Source organism: Pocillopora verrucosa, chromosome 9, assembly GCF_036669915.1.
Source record: "Pocillopora verrucosa isolate sample1 chromosome 9, ASM3666991v2, whole genome shotgun sequence".
NCBI lineage: Eukaryota > Metazoa > Cnidaria > Anthozoa > Scleractinia > Pocilloporidae > Pocillopora > Pocillopora verrucosa.
The window spans coordinates 8,521,775-8,541,326 of NC_089320.1; the positions used below are offsets into that span (position 1 = coordinate 8,521,775).

The following is a 19,552-nucleotide window of genomic DNA, read 5'->3' on the forward strand; positions in this document are numbered from 1 at the left end:
AGATCATTCGACAAAATAATATATGTAAACAACCCCTCAGCTTCGATTCACATACTTGATCGTTCACTACAAATCGTCAATTAAGAAAATTCAATCTTCACTGGACTACAGCGTTTGGATTTCCAAGCATGAAATCAGAAGTAATGCATTATTTGATTGTGTAGTGTGCTCGTCCGTTTGAGAGTAAACCTGAAAAGGGCTATCGTCGGCAGTAGCGACTGAGTTTTTGACAACCTTAACGGAAATCATTATGAGAGTCGACTCTAGCTCTCAATGGTGAAAAAAGTCGCATACACAACATTAAGGCTGCTCTCGTGCCCGGCAGTATGCTGCAGCAGAGCTTATTCCGACTGATAAATCGAGGGGTAAGTTTCTTAACAAAATGTGGTCCTGCTCCGGTGGACGTATTACAAAAAATTTTGTTCTATCAACTGCGTTGATAAAGTCAATTGGCCACCGTAAAAAGTCTGACGCTGACGTTCCGGGTAAATCAACCCGGAACTTTTAACTGCGTGCGCGCACAATGCAAAACTTGTCCTTTCATTCACAACTGATTCGAAACTTCAGCTTTAGAAACTCTTTACAGAGGTTGATTTTACAATATCGACTCAGTCGACAAAACCAAATTATCAAAGCCTATTCTGGTTTCCTTGGCGACAAGCGACCGGGTTGCTTCGTTTATAGGGTGTTTACCATATTTGAAGGGAAAAGCCGGCGCTCTGGGAGTGAGGTTGGCGAGTGTTATTTTTGTAGAGTATTATCACTCCCACCTGAAATGTTAGTACATGGTAGGTTAGCCGTCCCCTACCAGCCTTTCGCTAAGTTCCCCAACACTTCACAGGACACCTATTGCTACTTCTAGGCTAAGAGAGGTAGTATGAGAGAGTGTTTAGCCCAAGAAAACCACATAATATGTCTAGACAGCAAACCATCGGGCCGCTGCTTCTCCCACGCTATCGTCATCATTCGCTAAACAAATGTTACTATTGGTTTCTTGGAATGAAGGGGTATAACTAGATTTTTTTTCAAGTGGATTATAAGGTTACCAGTCGTTTCGTACCCACAGACGTTCCGTTCGTAGTCGATCCGTACCCAGCTAGGATTATTCGTTCCCAGTCAGTTTAGACGTCACTAATAAAGTAAGTTTTCCATGTTAAGTTTGTTTAAAGTACGGTTCGTTTCTTAAGTTAAGTGGCAATATGATTTGCTTTCAATAAGTTTTGTTTATGTGGTATCCATTTTGAGTACGCGACAACGGAATTGATAGGCATGGAACCGAAATTGCAGGGTCTGCAATTGGTCTGGTCTTGTTATTGTACTGAAGTATACTTGTGACCTTTTTAAGGACACAAGTACAAACAACATAACTTTACTTTATCTCACTCACTTCATTCCACTAACTTATCATTCGCCGCAATCGAAATCTGTTCACGTTCTAACACTTGAGGTATTTTCCCGGATCTCTTGGATTTAAATCGTTACAGAATGTTGGGACGGATACGAATCGACCAGCACGTCGGGCACGCACCGACACAAATTGGCACGAATCATCTAAATTTGGGTTGGAATCGGCTGGGTACGAACATTCCGTGGGTACGTAACGACTGGATATTGGTTGTAGAATCTAAAATTATTTGAACTGTGATTGGAGATTGAAAACTTGAGTTACAGCCAAGGAAGAGTTCCTAAGCTGCGACCACAAGGTACTTCTGTCCCCCAGTGCATTTGAAGTTTGTCGGAGACGAGACCACTGTCAAGAGAATAGAAAAGATGAGGTAGAATGCAAACAAATACCGACTGCAATTAGATAGTCTGTGAACGAGGTCGGTGGTCCCTTTGAACGCTCTCAGCGCAGGTACATTAAACATTAGTCCACGAGCGCGAGCTAGATATGAGGTGATAGAAATCCAACGATGCCCGTAAGGCCGAGCTGGCTTTAATCATCTAATATCCAATATCCAATATTAAAAGAAAAAAAAAAGGAACGCCCCAGAGTATAGATTAATCTTTCTAACTTTATTTGCAAGAACAAATGGAATGATGCAATGTACGAAAAGACTTCCGGTTTAACTTGTCTTCATGCGCACTCATGGTATAGTGGCTCATAACCCATGATGGCTAAGTCAATGAAAACTCTTGAATTGCATTAACCAATGATCCAGTTTTTAATACAGATATATATTTAATGGTAAAAACCAATTCAACACCTACTTATTGCTTTTATTCAATATTAGAATTAGTCTTAGACATCTCAAGAAATAGTGCTATATAATCTCACCGTTTAAGTATACACTAAAACAACTATTTACCTCGGTGTTGGAGGTTAACGGTAGATATATACCTTTCTTTCTCCCAGATCGGTAAATATCCACCCTTGACATTGAGGTGAATACTAGTTGTCAATTATCGACAGCCACATTCTTCAACAATCATCTCCTTATAGAACTCCATTATGAAGTTCTTTTCACGGTACTCGATAGTGCTCAGTCCTCTGAGCTTTATTGGAACGCAGCAGGGCTCGCCACTCCCTTGATCGTGTTTCGAAGAATATAGTATAGATCGTATGACTGCATAATTAGTTGGACTGACCTGAAAGAAAACCCAAAATTGTCTTTCTGCTTTAAAATCTTGTCCAATAACCATTTTGAATTAATTTCGTTAAATTTGTTTTATATGTCATTTGGACTTGGGCACATGAGCAATTAATTCTTGTTTTCTACCGGCTCCGTATAATTGCCTTTTCAGCACACTAAAAATTGAGTTCCAAATGTCCCTCCGAGTAGATGTTAAACCCAGTTGAAAGATCTACATTTGAGGCGAAAAGGATAGTCGGGAAATATAACGCGCCCAACAAAGAGCCAAGAAATATGGTGGTAATGGCCTGGCCTTGAAAAGTAACACCTGCTTAGACACTAATAAGCTACACAAAGCCATGAGGCTTTCCAAGTTTCAAATACTGTAAGGAGCTGTTTCTAAAGCTTTGCAACCCTTTCCAAGGCTAAGGTATTTAGCACACTTAATTATACCCTCGGACCGAGAGAAATAGGTGTATCCATCCATACCTCTGATGCACATTTAAAATATATATAAACATTAACAAATGAAGCTTATCAAAAGCATATCATTGTAGACTTATTTGTTTATAAGATTTGCTTCCTCAAACAATCTCGGCTCCATTTTTTACAAAACAAATCTATATTATTAGATTTAAAAGAAATATACTTTTCAGTGTGACATTTAGTTAACAAAATTCTTCTGAAGTGGCTCAGTTATGGTTTTGTTTCTTTGTGCTGGCAAGTCCACAGGTACGTTTTTCCTAAGATAAGAATAAATTCAACAAATCTATCTCCTCCTTTAAGGACCTTTGAAGTTTTCTAGATCAAGGATAACCTTGAAGTTGGGCATATTTGAGCGCAGTTTCAAAGGAACTGATTGCCTTAGACCTGTCCATACTAAGAAGTAGTTGTTCTTCATTCCTGCATCTCTGACGACATCAAAAGACTCAATACTTGGGATGTCATAAAGCGTACCAGTAGTGTGTATTGTTACCGAAGAAATTTTTATAAAAAGCACTTTTACTGTCCATTTTTATCTCTTTGTTGTTCCACAGAATATGTTTTTATACATTATCGGGATCACAACTTCTCTTACGTTTGACCACCATTTTAATAGTTCATGATAAACGGTCGCTGAAATTGGTATTAGGTGGATACCGTAGTCATACTGAATTGAAAATCATCCCGCTCCATTCTGGAAAAGGTTTCCGAGATATGACCTCCAGAAACTGGAAAAGTCTGGGTCAACTATTCGCTTTAACCAGCTTAGTCTTTTAGTGTCAATCATAGTGTCATAGTCTGTCATTTTAAGGCCACCTCGGTTATGATCTGAGGTGCATATGTTGAAAGTCGGGTAATCTTGTCTTCCCCGTTCCTCAAAAGCTAAAAAACCCAGGCTTTTAAACTCTTCTATGACTTCTGGTGGAGTGAATATTATTAAGAGTGAAAATTTACTGCAACACTCGTATTCTCTCTTCTACACTAGTTATCAGAACGGGGACTAGCTCTGATCTCTCGAGGAAAGTGAGGGTTACCGTTTATAAAGGTGACACTTACAGAACTGTCAATCTCTATCCTTCGTCATACTTTTACACTTAACTAGCGAATCACGTTGGACTACGCAAAACGGAGTTCGCATACTAAGTAGATACCTTCGCGATGTTTATGCTTTACGAAATGTCTTTCTAACTTAAATTTCTTGGTCTTTCAGTCAAGCTTGAGCAAAAAAAAAAAACAAGATTGACAACATAAAAATTATAATAAACCTAGTAACAGAATTAAAATCATACTTGAAACGATTTCCTAAAAGAAAATTATCCTTGAAGGCTGTTGCATAACAGCAGAATAAACTCAAAATTCGGAGAAGAAAGGGCGTACCCGAGGTACCGCCCCTAAGAGAGCTACGTGCTATTCGTATAAGTTATCTAATTGCAAATTCAGTGCGGAAGATGAGTCACCTCTAAGAATAAGAGGTGTCGAACGTGTTAAATTAAAAACTGAAAACTATTTTCCTGATCGGGAATTCGACGTGGATTTAGCCTAAAAACGAGAGTATTAAATGGATAAAAGTATAAAGGAGGGTGATTTCCGGGAAATTCCTGTACGGAATCAATTTTTATCGGGTAGAGTCATTTTCTTAGTAATTGTTTTTTTAGTAACATAATGAAAATATACCGGTATCTAGCCGCAAACCGCAGTTTACGCAAAAACATCTGTCTCCATGTCAATTTGACGGTCACAATAAGGAAAACGTGACCAAACTCTATCTGTAAGGTAAGACCGCCAAAAGGAATAAGAAATGATCAACTGGCTTATTACAATGTTTACTGAATGGCTTATGCTAATATATTATTTCCATTCATTTTCCAACACCAATATAGGAAACTCTTACAATATTTTTAGATTAACTATATTTCTATTTTTATCGTTTAACAATATCATGGAGTTGGGATAAATCATTATTGGGAATAGAAGTGTTTTAGTAATGTTTACCTTGCCGTGTATTGATAACCCTCTGGATTTCCATAGATTTGTGTTATTTGGAATTTTTTCTCAACCTCTGTTTGAAGTTTTTCTTTAAAAATAGCTGTACGTCGTATGTGATAAAAATCTCTAAAAATTTAACACATTTTTCCCCTTAACACAAGTGGTTCACTTTCAGACTGAAGGGACTCAATTCACATTGCCTGTGTTTTCTTTACGTTAAGTTTAAGTCCTGAGGCTTTCTCACAAAGTTCAAGTAATATAAACAAGGTTCGTGCAGAATCTAAATCTGATAGGACAGCAGTTGTGTCGTCAGCAAACTGCACCAATTTAGTTTCTAAACCGTCTATAGTTATTCCTTAATGTTTTCTTGATTTCTAGTAACTGTCGACTTGTCAATTAACCAGTGTACAAACTCTGTTCTGACAAAGTCTTCGTCTTGTCACAATTTTGCATCGACAAGAGCTGTTCATTAGCCCCTCTAAACATTACACCAACATTGCTTTTTGCTGCAATACTCTTCAGTTATACAACAACAAGCACAAGCAGTCAGAAACTCCCTTTTATTACTAGACAGAGTTGACCAAGTTGTACCTTCCCCCTTGAAAGGATCTGCTAACAAAAAATTGTCACAATGATAGGATGAGGGTCATCATTTGTATGGCAGTCAGCCGGACCAGAGATCATCTCTTCACAGAATCCAAATAACTTTGAAATCAAACCATGCTTATTGAGCAATGACATTAAGGTAAAAATCTCCGACTACTCTGTTTAGCAGATATTTAATAGACGAGCCTCAGAGAATCCATTGCAGAAGCCAAAATTTTCATTCGGGCTCCGAGTCGGCCAGACGTAGTTTGACCTTCAGACTAAGAAGAATATCGACTTGCCGAGGTATGACGCAGACCTTAAGAACAAGAACTAAGTGGATCCCGGCTCGCCAACCTTCTATACTGTATACTTATTATCTTCTGCAGCATTAGGTTTACTGATAAATACGACTTTAATCAGAGATCCTAGCAACCTGATATCTGTTAATTGACAAAAAATTGGAAAGAAGAAATTTTCTCTTCATCTTCAGCCAAAAATTAAAGATTTTGATCCACTAAATGAAAATATATAAATGGAACGGCATTTAAAGGTAGACATTCCACGGGATGGCCCTTCTTTTCCACTGTTTCTAGATCGAACTAAAATTAAGAATGTTGGTTTTTGTGGTGGGGGGAAAACCGGAGGACCCGGAGTAAAACCTTTGGAGCAAGGACAATAACCACCAACAAAGTCAACCCACACGTGACACTACGACCAGGAAACGAACCCGGACCGCAACAATGGGAGGCAAGTGTTCTCACCACTGTGCCATCCCTGCGTCCTTAAGCAGTTGCCCTTTGTCAGTATCATTTTTCAAGCATGAAGCGTATTCTCCCGTCATCCATTATGGATGTGATATAATTATTCATATATGGTCAAAATTTCCGGCTAATAATCCAGAACTGAGACTAAAAAGTAAGAAAACCATACTGAGTTGGTAAACTTACTTTAATATCCAGCGGAAATTTACAGTCTCCACCACACCTGTAGGCATCATAAAACTTAGGAAGAATGACGTCTTTCCAGAGACCATTGCTGTCCATTGGAATCCGCATAGGACGTTTAGAACAAGGCCCCTTGTCACGAGTTTCGCGAGCATGTCTGGTCTTTCGCTTAACTTCACCCAGTGTCCTGTACCTGTAACGCCATGTAAGACCAAGGAAAATAATGGTGAGGTGTTACTCTCCCTATCCTTACCGTCACGATGTACTAAAAATTGTCGAAAAATGTCCTGAAAGGCTTTAAAGTAGAACATGAGGAGGGGGGAAGGGATAGAGTTCATAATGTTGTCGTGACTTTTCTGAAACGCAATTATATTACATAAGTTTTTAACGGTGAGCCAATTTCCTTGATCACACTATGATGGTACGGAGGATCGATGAAATTCACTATTTAGTGCACCTAGATTTTGTATTCATTAATAATAGTAAGCTCTATAGAAGTGGTTTATAGAAGGGTCATCACATATCGAAAACTAAGCTAAGACTAAAAACTAACCATGAAATACAGGGATAAGACGAGATTTAAAAATACATTATATTAAAAATGAGAATAAACAAAGAATGTAATTAAAATCCAAGTACGACTCTCAAGAGGCCACGTTTAACAGCCGTCAGTGACTCTGCTGGCTGCTTTTCTTAATATTTATTTGATATTCGACTTCTCGTACCTATCATACAGCGTTTACATTGATGATTAATAATTAAATATCAATCATCAATATAGACGCTGTAACAGTGATAAGTATGAGAGGTCGAATATCAAATAAAAATTAAAAAACTGATAATTTTTTTTTTTTATATATATATTTAAGGTGAACGGCCAGGCTCCCGTGAGGGCGGTGCAATGCCTGCAGATCTACAGACCTAATCCAACCCATGGCTGAAAGTGCAATGCCTTAGGGTTTGGTCCACCATAAACCGAGGGCCACCAGACACCAACTTCGTTGGGGAATCGAACCCCACCTCGCAAACATTGAACACACTCACACCAAAAATTGAACACGCCCGCTCCAAAAAACAAACGAACAAAACGGATACACAGAACAAAAACATAGAAAAAACTTAGTTACACTATTATTTACAATATTATTTACATTATTATTTACATTGGTGCTAATACTAGAGTTATTACTATTGTTAACGGGAGCCAAAAAATATAAATTCTTAACTAAGAACAAAACTTACACAATTACAAAAGTCATTAACTACAATTTCTTTCTACATTTTGGGACCCCTACAACAGAAGTGGGGGTAGTACGCTTAATTAACTCAGCGGCAAGCACCGCAGCCGTAGGGACCACAGAACGAGAGCTGTTTCGGGAAACTGTGACAACAACGTCACCAACCGCAGGAGAAGAGGACGAAGCCCTATTTACATTATTAACATTACTAATTCCACTATTATTAACATTGGCACTAGAGCTATTACTATTAAGAGCGATCTTCTTAACACACAAAGACTTTGCGGGAAGCCTCTGGGAATGCGAACCAGTATGGTCCACAAACACCGCACACAAAACATTACTGTGCTCAGTAGGACCAACCATATCAACAATAGATCCCCTAAAAGAGATCCGATAGGAAGGATCATCCTTGATCTTGAGAATAAACCGGGCAAACTCATCCTCAGGCACCTCACCACTAGTATCCGCCTTTGAAATACAAACAAGATTCGCGTGCACTGATATGTACGCCCCACTCTCAAAAGTTATACAAACATCATCCTCGTCGCTAGGGGAATCGTCGCGCACTTTACTGCCCTTATACGAAATAACGTAGGCATCATCCCCGGAACACCTGGCCAACTGATCACGATACCCCAAAAAAAACTTCCTACGAAGATTAGGAGTGAAAATCCTACACGAAGCAACACACGAGGGGGCAGAGACAACGCCCTAGGGGCCAGAGGCCACTTCAGGAGAAACTGCAGAGACAGTCTGAGAGGACCCAACAGGAGAACCAGAGGGGCCAGGGACCGCCACTGGAACAACTGGGACAACAGGACCCGAGGAGGCCTGCACCACCTCAGCGATAGGAACCGAGGGGGTAGGCTCCAAAACACGCCCCGAGGGGCCTGGAACAGGAATCGCCACTTCACCAACCCCCGCAGGGGTACTAACAGGATCCTCAACCCCATCCTCATCCTTATCCTCCTCATCCTCCACATCCGAACCGGCAGAACTATCAGAGACAGCAAGCACAACAGTCCCAGAGGGGTCAGGCACCACCTCAGGGACAGCCACCTCCATTGGTACAGCAGACTGACCCCACGGCCGGACACACGCATGCGCCTTGTGGTCGGGGGAGCCACACCTCCCACACTTTCCATTAAACTGACAATCCGCCGCCTTATGACCACTGATCTTACAAATCTGACAAAACGGAAGAATACCTTTATACCAAACCCACACAGGGTAGTCATCAATACGAAACTCAGCAGGAACTGGATCCGACAATGGCATCGTGAGAATACATGACCCAGTGAGAAGGCCCGGAATTCACGAAAAACTCTGATACTTAATACTGATAACATCACCGTATTTACCCAGCTCATCACGAATCAGAGAATCATCACCTTCGACAGGAAAATAATGCACGTAAACCAAAGAATACGGCATATCTGAAGGGGTGACGCTAAGTTCATGTCCATCCAACGTTAACGAACCTTTACGAACAAATTCATCTTTATCCGAGGCATTCTTGAAGGTGACACGTATCAAGCCCCTGGGACAAAACTGAATGGCAGAAAGCCCGTCAAAATCAATACACTCCCTAAGGAGCGCAGTCACACGAGCCTTTTCATAACTTGCAACCATCTCCGACGCATAAATTACACACTTCTTAACGCAATTCAAAACCATGGCGAAAAAACAACAAAAAGCCCAAAAATGGATGGGTGACCAAAAACCGGCAAAAACCCGTGAGATGACAAAACGCCAAAACCAAAAAAGTCAAGAAGAAAAGCCAATCCAATACAAGATTGGAAAACAACAAAGAATGGCTTACCCCAGGTTACGGCAAGAAACCGAGCATAAGTCCCTGGGAGGGTCACCAGAAAAACAGCCAAAAAATCAGGACAAAATTATATCCACAAAACTCCTGCTTCTTTATCCAATAACGCTTGTGAACACCGCAAATCCACGTACGATACTAAGACGCAGGTTATAAGTTGTTATTGCTGATCGGTGATGTTGATTAATCATTATGTCATAGTTTTGGATGTCACTGACGTGGTGTTGCTTATGATTGTGGTAATCTAAGATATAGTCGATCATAGCGGAGCTCGCAGCGCACGCAGCGAAGCATCATTCTCATCAAAAATGCCTACCTATCCACCGAAAAAATGTGGTTTCATGTGACCCCGTGCAAGGTGCTTCTTTTAGCATGCGGGAATAGTTGACTTGCGGGCACAAATATTTGCATCAAATATGCAGAAGGGGAACCCCCTAAGTGAGAGGAGAAGTCAATACGCATACACACTTATGTGTGACTAGGAAACCGTATGGGATTGCGCTGGTAAACATATGAGCAACCTGATGAAGTGCGCATACTCGAGTGCTGTGTCCCAGTGCAGAGTACCTCGGGCACAAAGTTAGGCATGACACGAGGGTTTCACGTGAGCTAGCTGATGTGAAGCCCGCGGAAGCAGTGGCTTTGAAAGGGAAATTATACTGATTGATTCTTTGTGCTAACTGGGTTTGCGTGAATCGAGGCGAGGAATAGAGAAAAGAAGACAAAACGTAGAGCGAGGCGCAAACGACGCGAGAAAGAGTGAGAAAGTAATCGACCTAATAAACAGAAACACGGGAAAGAGAAAAGCAAAAGAAAACCAGAGAGAACTTAGAGTGAAGAAGAGCAACGTGAGAAGGAAAGACAAGTTGCTCTAGAAAAAAGACCGAAAAAAGTTAACAACAGAGAGAAAGTGAATCACTACGAAGCCGAGAAAGAACGGGAAAAGGCTAGGAGGAGGTAATTTCAGTCTTATCTGAGTTTTCGCGCTGCAAACCTCTTTCATTTCCTTTTGTTATGTTAAATTTGCTAAGAGTTTTGTTCCGGCAAAAAGTTGCTTGTAATTGTGAGAACAACATAAAAACGTTTTCAGGCATCTCAAACTAGACCGACTTTCAGCCCCACCTTCAAAATCAGACAAGCCTACGAGCAGGCCATCGTTATGAGCCCTTCAATACGAGCGTTTCTTCGTCCATGAATAAGTCTGAGGCCTTGATTAACGCTGGGCCGCGAGAAGTGGCTGTCTTGAAGAATTTAAGGAATTTCTTCGCCACCAAGTGTCCAATCTATCCTTGACATAAGAGAATAACAAAGTGCGACTAACCATAATGCCTTTTGTTACACAATAGAACCCATCAGTGACCAGCCTTAAAAAAAAGATTTTGATGAGTAACTGGCTGTTGAGAAGAGCCTAAGCTTCGGGAGGTTTTCAAAGAGCTTCCAGTAGTTTCACATAAAGACATGCTCGTCATACTCGTGCCCAAAGATCTAAAGGTCACGTACTTCGAAAATAGCCTAACCACGAAAAAAGCAATACATGTTTCGGCCTGTCGACATACTTAACACCTCGACAACCGCAGAAAATAATCTCTACCAAACTAAACAGCCAACAACATGATGTTGCACATCACGAGAAAAGATAAGTTTTTGAATGTTGATTAATTTCCGCGGAAGTTCAACTCGTGAGGGGAAAAAGAAGGGTGAGGAAAGGTCTCACTCACGTAAGTACACGACCGGAACACCGCTATGATGTAGCAAATGAATATACAATATAAGGCAGGATGTGTGCACTCTTAAATAGTTCCACCTTTTAGGATTTGGAGTGATTTTCCGCCGTCCCGTCTTTTAGGATTTGGGGTAATTTTCCGCCGTTCCGTGTTTTAGGATTTGGGTTGATTTTCCATCATTCCGTGTTTTAGGACTTGGAGTGATTTTCCACCGTTCCATCTTCTAGGATTTGGGGCAATTATCTTCGTTCTATGTGTTAGGATTTGGGGTGTTTTCCGCTATTCCGCCAAGCCGGCTTTTAAAGTCGCCCTTCACATCTTCCAGCCCAAGTGAAGCCCTCGTGTGAGACTTAGCCCGCGGTACGCTAGGCAAAAAGTTCGGCACTCGAGTTTGCGCACTTGATCATCATCTGCACACTAATGGGGTATTCAAGTTACGTACGCAATTGCACCTGTGCATTACCTCCTCCTCGCCCTTCTAAATACGTAATGGCTTAACTGGTGCCCGCGGTGTGAACTGCGGATAAAGATATGAATGTAAAAGCAATCCTCGCAGTAAGAACACTACTCAAGCAGTAAAGAAAATAACGCCTGAAAATAATACAGGTCGCTGACTAGCATGCGTGTTGATCGTTTTGCAAGCTGTGAGAATATCGTTCCTCGTTTCCAGGCTTGTCACTTCTCCCCGCTGGACTAGTCACCGAAATTCCCTTGAAGCCGTTATTAAGTGTTAATAAAGTGTAGGGAGCTGAAAATAAATTCACTGGAGCACCGCTTTTAGTCTTGGCTAAATCTATGTATTACATTGAGTTACCTATTCCCAGTTGACATTGAATCAATCTCCGGAAGTTTGGCCTGTGTTTGTACCACCAGTAGTGGTCTATTATTCCTTCTCTCAGCGGTAGATTCAGTCACCCGTTTGTGATACACCAAATTCTCCACGTTAAATGGCTGCAGCCTGAGATATACACCATGGTTTACAAGCGGAGTATGAATCCACCTTTTCACCAAAGCGAGAACGGGGAAGGCCGATGGTATATCACCTTCGCTTCGTATTTTAACAGCCTGAACAAAATTCTTGCTATTCCGATTATACAACACAAGGTTTTCACTGGAGAGTGAGGATGACTGGAAGCCATAATGTTTAGCCATTACTCTTATTTCTGCTGACGAGGAGGGATCATCCGTCCGAATGTTGGACAAGTTTACATTGTAGACAACTCCGTTGATTATTGGAGTAACTGCGAAAGAGATACATTCATTCAAACTTAGTTTAACGCACTACTTCGAAAATAGTTCTGGTACTCCTCGCTTGGTTCCTAGAATAAAAATAGCACCATCTAATTCTTCCTTCCGACCTAGAAAAGTTTGCGCGGACCGTTTGGAGGGATAGCTGAGTTTACCACAATTGAGCAAAAGGCCTAACATAACAACAAATTAACAACAGTGTTAAATCCGACAGAACAGCGCAATAAATAATTCAACAATCAAAGCAGCAGGAAGTGAAACGTGATTTAAGGGTGAACTACCTTCAACAGCAAATCACACAAAACGTGAACCGCGCAAGTAAACACTCCGCGAACGTAAAACACATGAAACGGTGATGATTATGATCAAACAAAACTCTGAAATACGCCGACGCATAAAAAAGACCAGCAACATCAGCAACGGTATTCGTAATTTATTTAAACAAAAACATTGAAAAAAGGAAAGCCTTTTTCGAAATTGAAAGTAAACGTCACTTTTTTAAAATTCAATTTTATATGATTAAAACACGGACAACCTAAAAACGCTTATAGGTGCAAAGTCAGATTTCCATATCATATCATTACAAATGTTATTTGAAGGTGTTGCAGGAACGAATTAAATATCTTAATCGCCGTTAACCCAATTGTCTTGGTTTCTTATTTGTTGTTTCTCTCCACCCTCAATCTTTTATTTTATCGTTGCTATCCATTTATCAATCTGTTTATCTAATGGAATATTTGAAGATTGTATTTAGGGTTCGAAAGTGAAGCGTTTTGAAGAAAGAAGCTTTGATCAGCGTTGATATCTTATCAGATAAGCATAAAGACACCATTCGCCGATCCAATCAGGAACGGGAAATTAACTTTTATCGTTCCGTATTTTGTCTTGCAGCCTTTGGCCGAGCCCAGTTCATTTCGAATGCACTTAGCTATATGCGAAGAAAAATACTTGATCCCTTCAGCGATTATTGTAATGGCGTTCAGGCAATTCTGATCTCTTATGGCATCAGAATTTAGAGGCAAAGAGCCGGTTTATGGTCGGAAAACAAGACGTAATGCTCGAAGTAATGACTAGAATAAATAGCTATGAATGAAGACATGAGTGATGCAGATATAAATAGACTGGTTCGATTTTTCTGCCCTTGCAACTTCTCACCAGCTAACTGTCTCGTCCATCGGTTAAGTCAGGTACATCGGTTGGAAGATTTGATTGATGCACTGATACTATCAGTTCAAGTTGCACTAGTTCTTTGAGCTAGGCTTCGGCGTATTAGCAAAAGTTGTTTGCCGAAATTAATTTGATACTCTCTTAGTTTAACAATCATAGCTCTTGTGAAGCTCGATGAATTAATCATTATTTCTTATCGCAGACCAAACTATCCCTAACTTAGGTGACAATGATACAGAGGTATTCTAAAAACATTTTGCAAACTGCGCTGATCTTTATATGAAGTCATTTAGAGGTAGTACTTCCAATCGTATCTGAAAATGTTGCAGTTAATCCTCTAAGTAGGTGGAGTTGAGGTGAAAAAGTAGATGAAGTAGTCTGAAAGGTAATTATTTCTGCGAAGTATTATATATTTTTCACACGAGAAATCTGGTATCCTTTAAACAGAAAGCCTAGCGTCTGATGTCTACTGGTGTCGGTACAGATCCCTATTTCTGTATTAGCTGTCAAGACTGGAAATGGATTACGTTTCATCATCATAACATGCATATTGCACAAAAAAAATCGTGAAAGCAAGTTCTACCGTTTCCTCTGCTTTTTAGCTTCTTTCCTTTTTATTTCACGTCATGCAGTTGGCTAACTGGAGAACAAAGTAGTGTTAAAACTAAAGACATTAAGGCGCTGACCAAGAACGTTCAATGATGGTCAAGAACCAAAATTGGACTTATTCTGAACGATGAGCCATGACAAATATACAGTCCATAGTGTTCTCCGCTGAGTAATCGCTTTGGATTGTAATTTGAGGAAAAATGGCTGTGTTGTTTCAAGATGCTACGCGTAAAGTGATCCTAAAAATTACCTTGAGCCGTAAACAGGTAGATTTTGGTCCTTTCTTTGTTCTGTGTTTCCCCAGCTGCATCGCTTATGACAAAGGTACAGTACAAATCCTTTACTGAGGCAGGAATGTTAAAGGCCGAAGTGCCTTTGAAATGCGGACTTTGAAAACCATCAAGGAACACTGTGCAGGGTTTAACAGATTCTGTGGCTGTACATTTCAGGCCAAACGCCATCACGAAAAGCAAGACATAGCGTAAAGGCAGCATTTTTTAGCTTGCGGACTATAGAGTGGATGGTCACAGTGGTCCGTGATTGGATCCGTCCGAAAATAGAAAGACATCGAGACAAAATTATGATAGGAAAATTTGTTATTGTCTGTACAGGATGTGCGAATTTAAATTATTTGTATTCAGATCGGTCTTCTGTGTTCATGTTTTTTAAGATATTTTGAACGTAACGCTATTTAACGAGCAAGATTTTTTTTTTTTCATTCGACATGGCACTTTTGACTAAACAGTGAAATAATTTCATTGATAACCACAATGCTTTTACTAACACGTTGAAAAAAGTAAATCGGCTTGTAATGACACGGTGGAACCTCGCAATTTTCGATTCGATGCATAATGTCACAACTCAAATAACCTTTATTTGTGCTCAAACATTGTGAACGTGCACAAACAAGCTGCTGAAAATGTATCTCTTTGATGCCTTAATGCAAGCTTTGGGAGAATAAATGATGGAAGAAAAATGGCAACGCCTGAACAGAATTTCGAAACTCTAACAACATTCAGTGTCCACTACACAACAAGTAACACAGTAGTGTGAACCAAATAAGTTTATTTAAGGAAGGCAGCCGAGAACCAACCCGAGGCATATGTTGCCCGTAGCATACATACATGCATTCGCAACTGATATACCATATACAGTCCTAATGTACAGCCAATTCCTTACACATTCAAAAATAGGTATACATCACTAACATGCAAACTTCACCAAATCGGGATTAACGGAGACAGGCAACTGCCCACAAAGACATTATTACTGTTATACAGAGGCCAGAAAAAACCTGCCAGAAAAAACCCTTTGGGGAAAAAATGACAGGAAATCTGTGTGAGACAGTCCTGGAAAAGATGAAAAAGATGAAAAACGGGGAGGTAGCAGGCCAAGACGAGATGCCCCTCTACCACCGAAAAGACGAGGAGCTTTAATGATATTCTACTTCAAACCTAGATTGGTCAGAAACAGAATTTGTGCATGGCTTAGGATGGTATTATCAACACATTGAATGGTAAAACTCTTGAGAAAGTGGAAAGATGTACGACTGAACTCGAAAAATCATAAACATGACACTTTTAAAACTCTAGTTTATTTTCAATCCAGCAAAATTTTTGTAGTTTTAGATAAATAAATGTTCTTGGTTTAATTTCAGAGAAGATCGTCAAGAGTTTGTAAATATAAAAATAGTTTATGCCTGATTTTTTAGCCTTTATTGCTATACTGCAAATATCTGGGTCAGGAAAACAGTTAGAAACGAGCACGTTTCACCAGAGTGTTTGTAAACATATAAACCTTATCGACAGTTTTCTTCTTCCTTTTGTTTTGTTCTCCCTTTTCTGACCTAAATGAAAGGGAAGGTGATGGGAAATGATATATTTTATGGCGATGGTCTCAAATGAAAATGAAATAAAAACAGAAACTGCTAAAACAAAATAAAAGGCAGCTATTTCCACTGATGAACACTCCCCCAATCTTTCCCTCTTAGTGGAAAGTAATGGCAAGACAATTGAAAGAGCTATGATCTTATTTGCATAAGAGCTGGTTCACCTTTTGATAGGAGCACACATAGTCAGATCAACAGAGGCCTTTAAGTATATTTCAAAAAAGAGTGCGGTTGTTTCAACTTTTTCAAATTTCATTACGGATGCCCTTTTTGACTTTGCTTGACGCTTTGTTTGCATTAGAAATGACTTAACGTCGCGTATGATAAATAAAACTTTCTCGATGGTTTAATGTATGATACGAGCGGATGTTTTGCGAATTGTGCAGAATTAGTCAAGGGAACCCCAAATACACAATGCTGGAAAGCATTGTCCCTGCAGACCCTGATGACCCGGCTTCCCCTCCCCCTTCCCCACCCCCTGCTTATCGTGACTTACTTCTGTTGGACTGTTTGGGGTAGATTAGCTTGAGAAACTCGTGCAAACGGAGACACCAGGACTGACCCTGGCAGAGTACACATATTTTAAGAACACAAACCCAAACAATTTCTAAAGACATTGGAAACAAACAAGAAAGTACTAAAAAAATCAATCTCCGAGAACTGAAACCTAAAATAAAACTTTCCGTCGAGGACTCTAAGCAAAGTCAAGGACAAAACCAAACACGACTGGCGATGACGATTATCGCACGAGAGTTAAGTCCTATTACAACGGTCGAGGACACATCACTCTAAAGGTAAAAAAATAAATGTATGGTCATGCACCACAAAAAGACCAAGGCTCACAAGACTCTCACGAGGATTTTAAGATAATCTAACAGGCCTAAACAATTTCCAAACACATTCCTAATTTTAGTAGTACCCAAACACTTCTTTTTCGTAGTTTTTATATCACTGGCTCGAAGAGGAGAGAGAAGGCGGGCAAACTTAGCTTACGGGACGGATACAGCAACCAGGGACTGAGAACACGACGTTTTGACCCACCACACTTCCCTGAAATAAGATCAGGAGACCCCAAATGCACACTGGCTGATAGCCCCGTCCCTAAAGAGTATGGTAAAACATTTTTGCCGGCTTGCGATGCTCTTTTCCTTGTGTATTTGTTTACTTTTTGACATTAGTTATACACAGCTTGCAAGAACAACTTTACAAATGTTCTACAGTTTACTACCAAAACTGACATAACTGAAGGCTACTAACTTCATTCCTAACTTACCTAAGAATATGCAACAAGACTTGAGAATCAAATTCTCTCCTGTTCATTAGTGTTACAATGAGCTTTTCTTTCTGTCTTAAAGCTTTACATAAGGAAGCAGAGCACTCCTCTAGAACGCGTAAGTTGTTTAATATACAACTCATATTTTTATCATATCATCATTATTTACGAGGATTTTAGGATCGTGCGAGATGTATCTTTAAGGGAAGCATATTGGGTAAAATGGGTAAAATCTCGATGACATCTGCGTTCTTTACCAGTGATAGTGGATAATATATTAGTCATCATAAAACAAAAATCAAACAAAACAAAAGAAACAAAAACAAAAAAATGAGAGGTGGTTCGAAATGTCGACTCAGCCAATACCTGCTGAATAACCCTTTCAGTCGCATTAACGTCGATTTCATCAGTAACGGAGGTGTACTCGGTAACTGTAGTTGTCTTTCCTATAACTGACATTGAGCCTAAAGCAAATAGCGCGTCTAAGTATTCTGAGGTTTACGTCTTCTTGTTGAACTTCAGAAAATCTGCATTAACTTCCCCGAGTCCATGTAGTGTTCTGAAACGAAGATGCGAATAGTTTTCCGAGAGCGAGCTGCTCGAGGAAACTTTAAGCTTCGAGGAACAGATAATGTCCAAGGACAAACATTTGCATGTACCTATTTTCGCGCAAATAGAGGCTATTGTGTTTATTATCCTTCAAAAATTTTGCAATGCGCATTAAAAGATATTACAAACAGTTTACTTTTTTCTGCGTGGAGTGTTTCTTTTTTTCTTCTTTTCCTTTTGTTAGTGCAGGTTCTGCTATTAGCAAGCTGTCGTGTAGTAAAACACACCACTAATCAAACTACGTGCGTTGCGATGCAACGAATTCAAGGAATAATAACACAAAAGAAGCTATATTTTAGACAAGAGATGGTAAAGCAAACGAGGGAGACCTAAGATTACCCGGAGAAGAACCATCAACGAAATTAAGGCTCGCGTCAGTTCACTTGACATGGGATAAGCCCTGACAGGTAAAATAGGAACGTTCCGATGGGCAATGGTGGTGTTTGAACAAGGTATAATTGTTTTTGAACAAAAGATGAGAACCACTGAACGATGTAGCCTGAACATTTATTAGCCAGATTCACAATACTGTAGTTAAACGAAGTTTCAGTTTAAAAGAGCCAGACTAGTGATTTACTACTCGTACCCGTTTCTGCAAACTGAGGAAAGTAAGGTACCGCACAACAAAGAGGAAACTGCCTAAAGATGGGGGAGACGAAGTTTTTCTCAAGAAGAGTATTGAATTTAAATAAAAGCAAATCGAAAAACGGATTAAGATAATACAAAACATGAAGCAAAACCAAAGCAAGCAACTCGACACGGTGGTATCCTTCATAAAAGCAAAAGATTGTAAAGGTTCAGTTATAACCTTATGATAAAGAATCAAACTGAAAAGACGTTTTTCTGGCAGTTTAAGTTTTATTGAAGAATTAGCTCGATCGCTATGATGAATGACCACTGAAGTAACTTCTTACGTTTTTATTTTTATCCTTTGTAATCACAAGCCAATGGAAACGTACATAAAAAAGGGGAAATAGTCTGTTTGGAGAGTCGCGCCCAATAACGGAAGCAAGATCCTGCTCTGCGGTTCTTTTTATTTAGCCCAATAAAATAATTAAACTCCCAAAACAAATTGCAGAGGTTATCTTGTAGATTCCTATTTCGAGGATGTGAGTCAATAACTGAGTTTAAACTCAACTGTTTCAACAGTTTAAACTGTTTAAATTCAACCTGTCTAAACACCAAACGCAACATATATGTCGCAATTAATGAAACTTACATATTGCGTTTGGTGTTGAGACAGGTGTGAGAGCCTTTCTTCATCAAATAATAAAAAGCAAGTAGGAACTGAAGCTAGAAAATTTAAGGAGGCCTATAATTGACCCGGCTGGATCTTGGGCAAATCTTTTACCATCCGGCTTCAGAAGAGTTAATCTTTTGCATTAAAAATT

The 19,552-nt window shown here is 39.8% G+C and overlaps 1 protein-coding gene across 1 annotated transcript; it reads right to left on the bottom strand.

Moving 5' to 3' along the window:
- Nucleotides 1-2,067: 2,067 nt before the first annotated feature.
- LOC136283571 (protein decapentaplegic-like) lies at nucleotides 2,068-14,892 on the bottom strand. The gene is made up of 4 exons (XM_066172623.1): nucleotides 14,642-14,892; nucleotides 12,182-12,608; nucleotides 6,578-6,767; nucleotides 2,068-2,589 (listed from the first exon to the last, which is right to left on the bottom strand). The coding sequence occupies exons 1-4, from the start codon at nucleotides 14,883-14,885 to the stop codon at nucleotides 2,404-2,406; spliced, it is 1,047 nt and encodes a 348-aa protein (XP_066028720.1). The 5' UTR covers nucleotides 14,886-14,892; the 3' UTR covers nucleotides 2,068-2,403.
- Nucleotides 14,893-19,552: the final 4,660 nt, after the last annotated feature.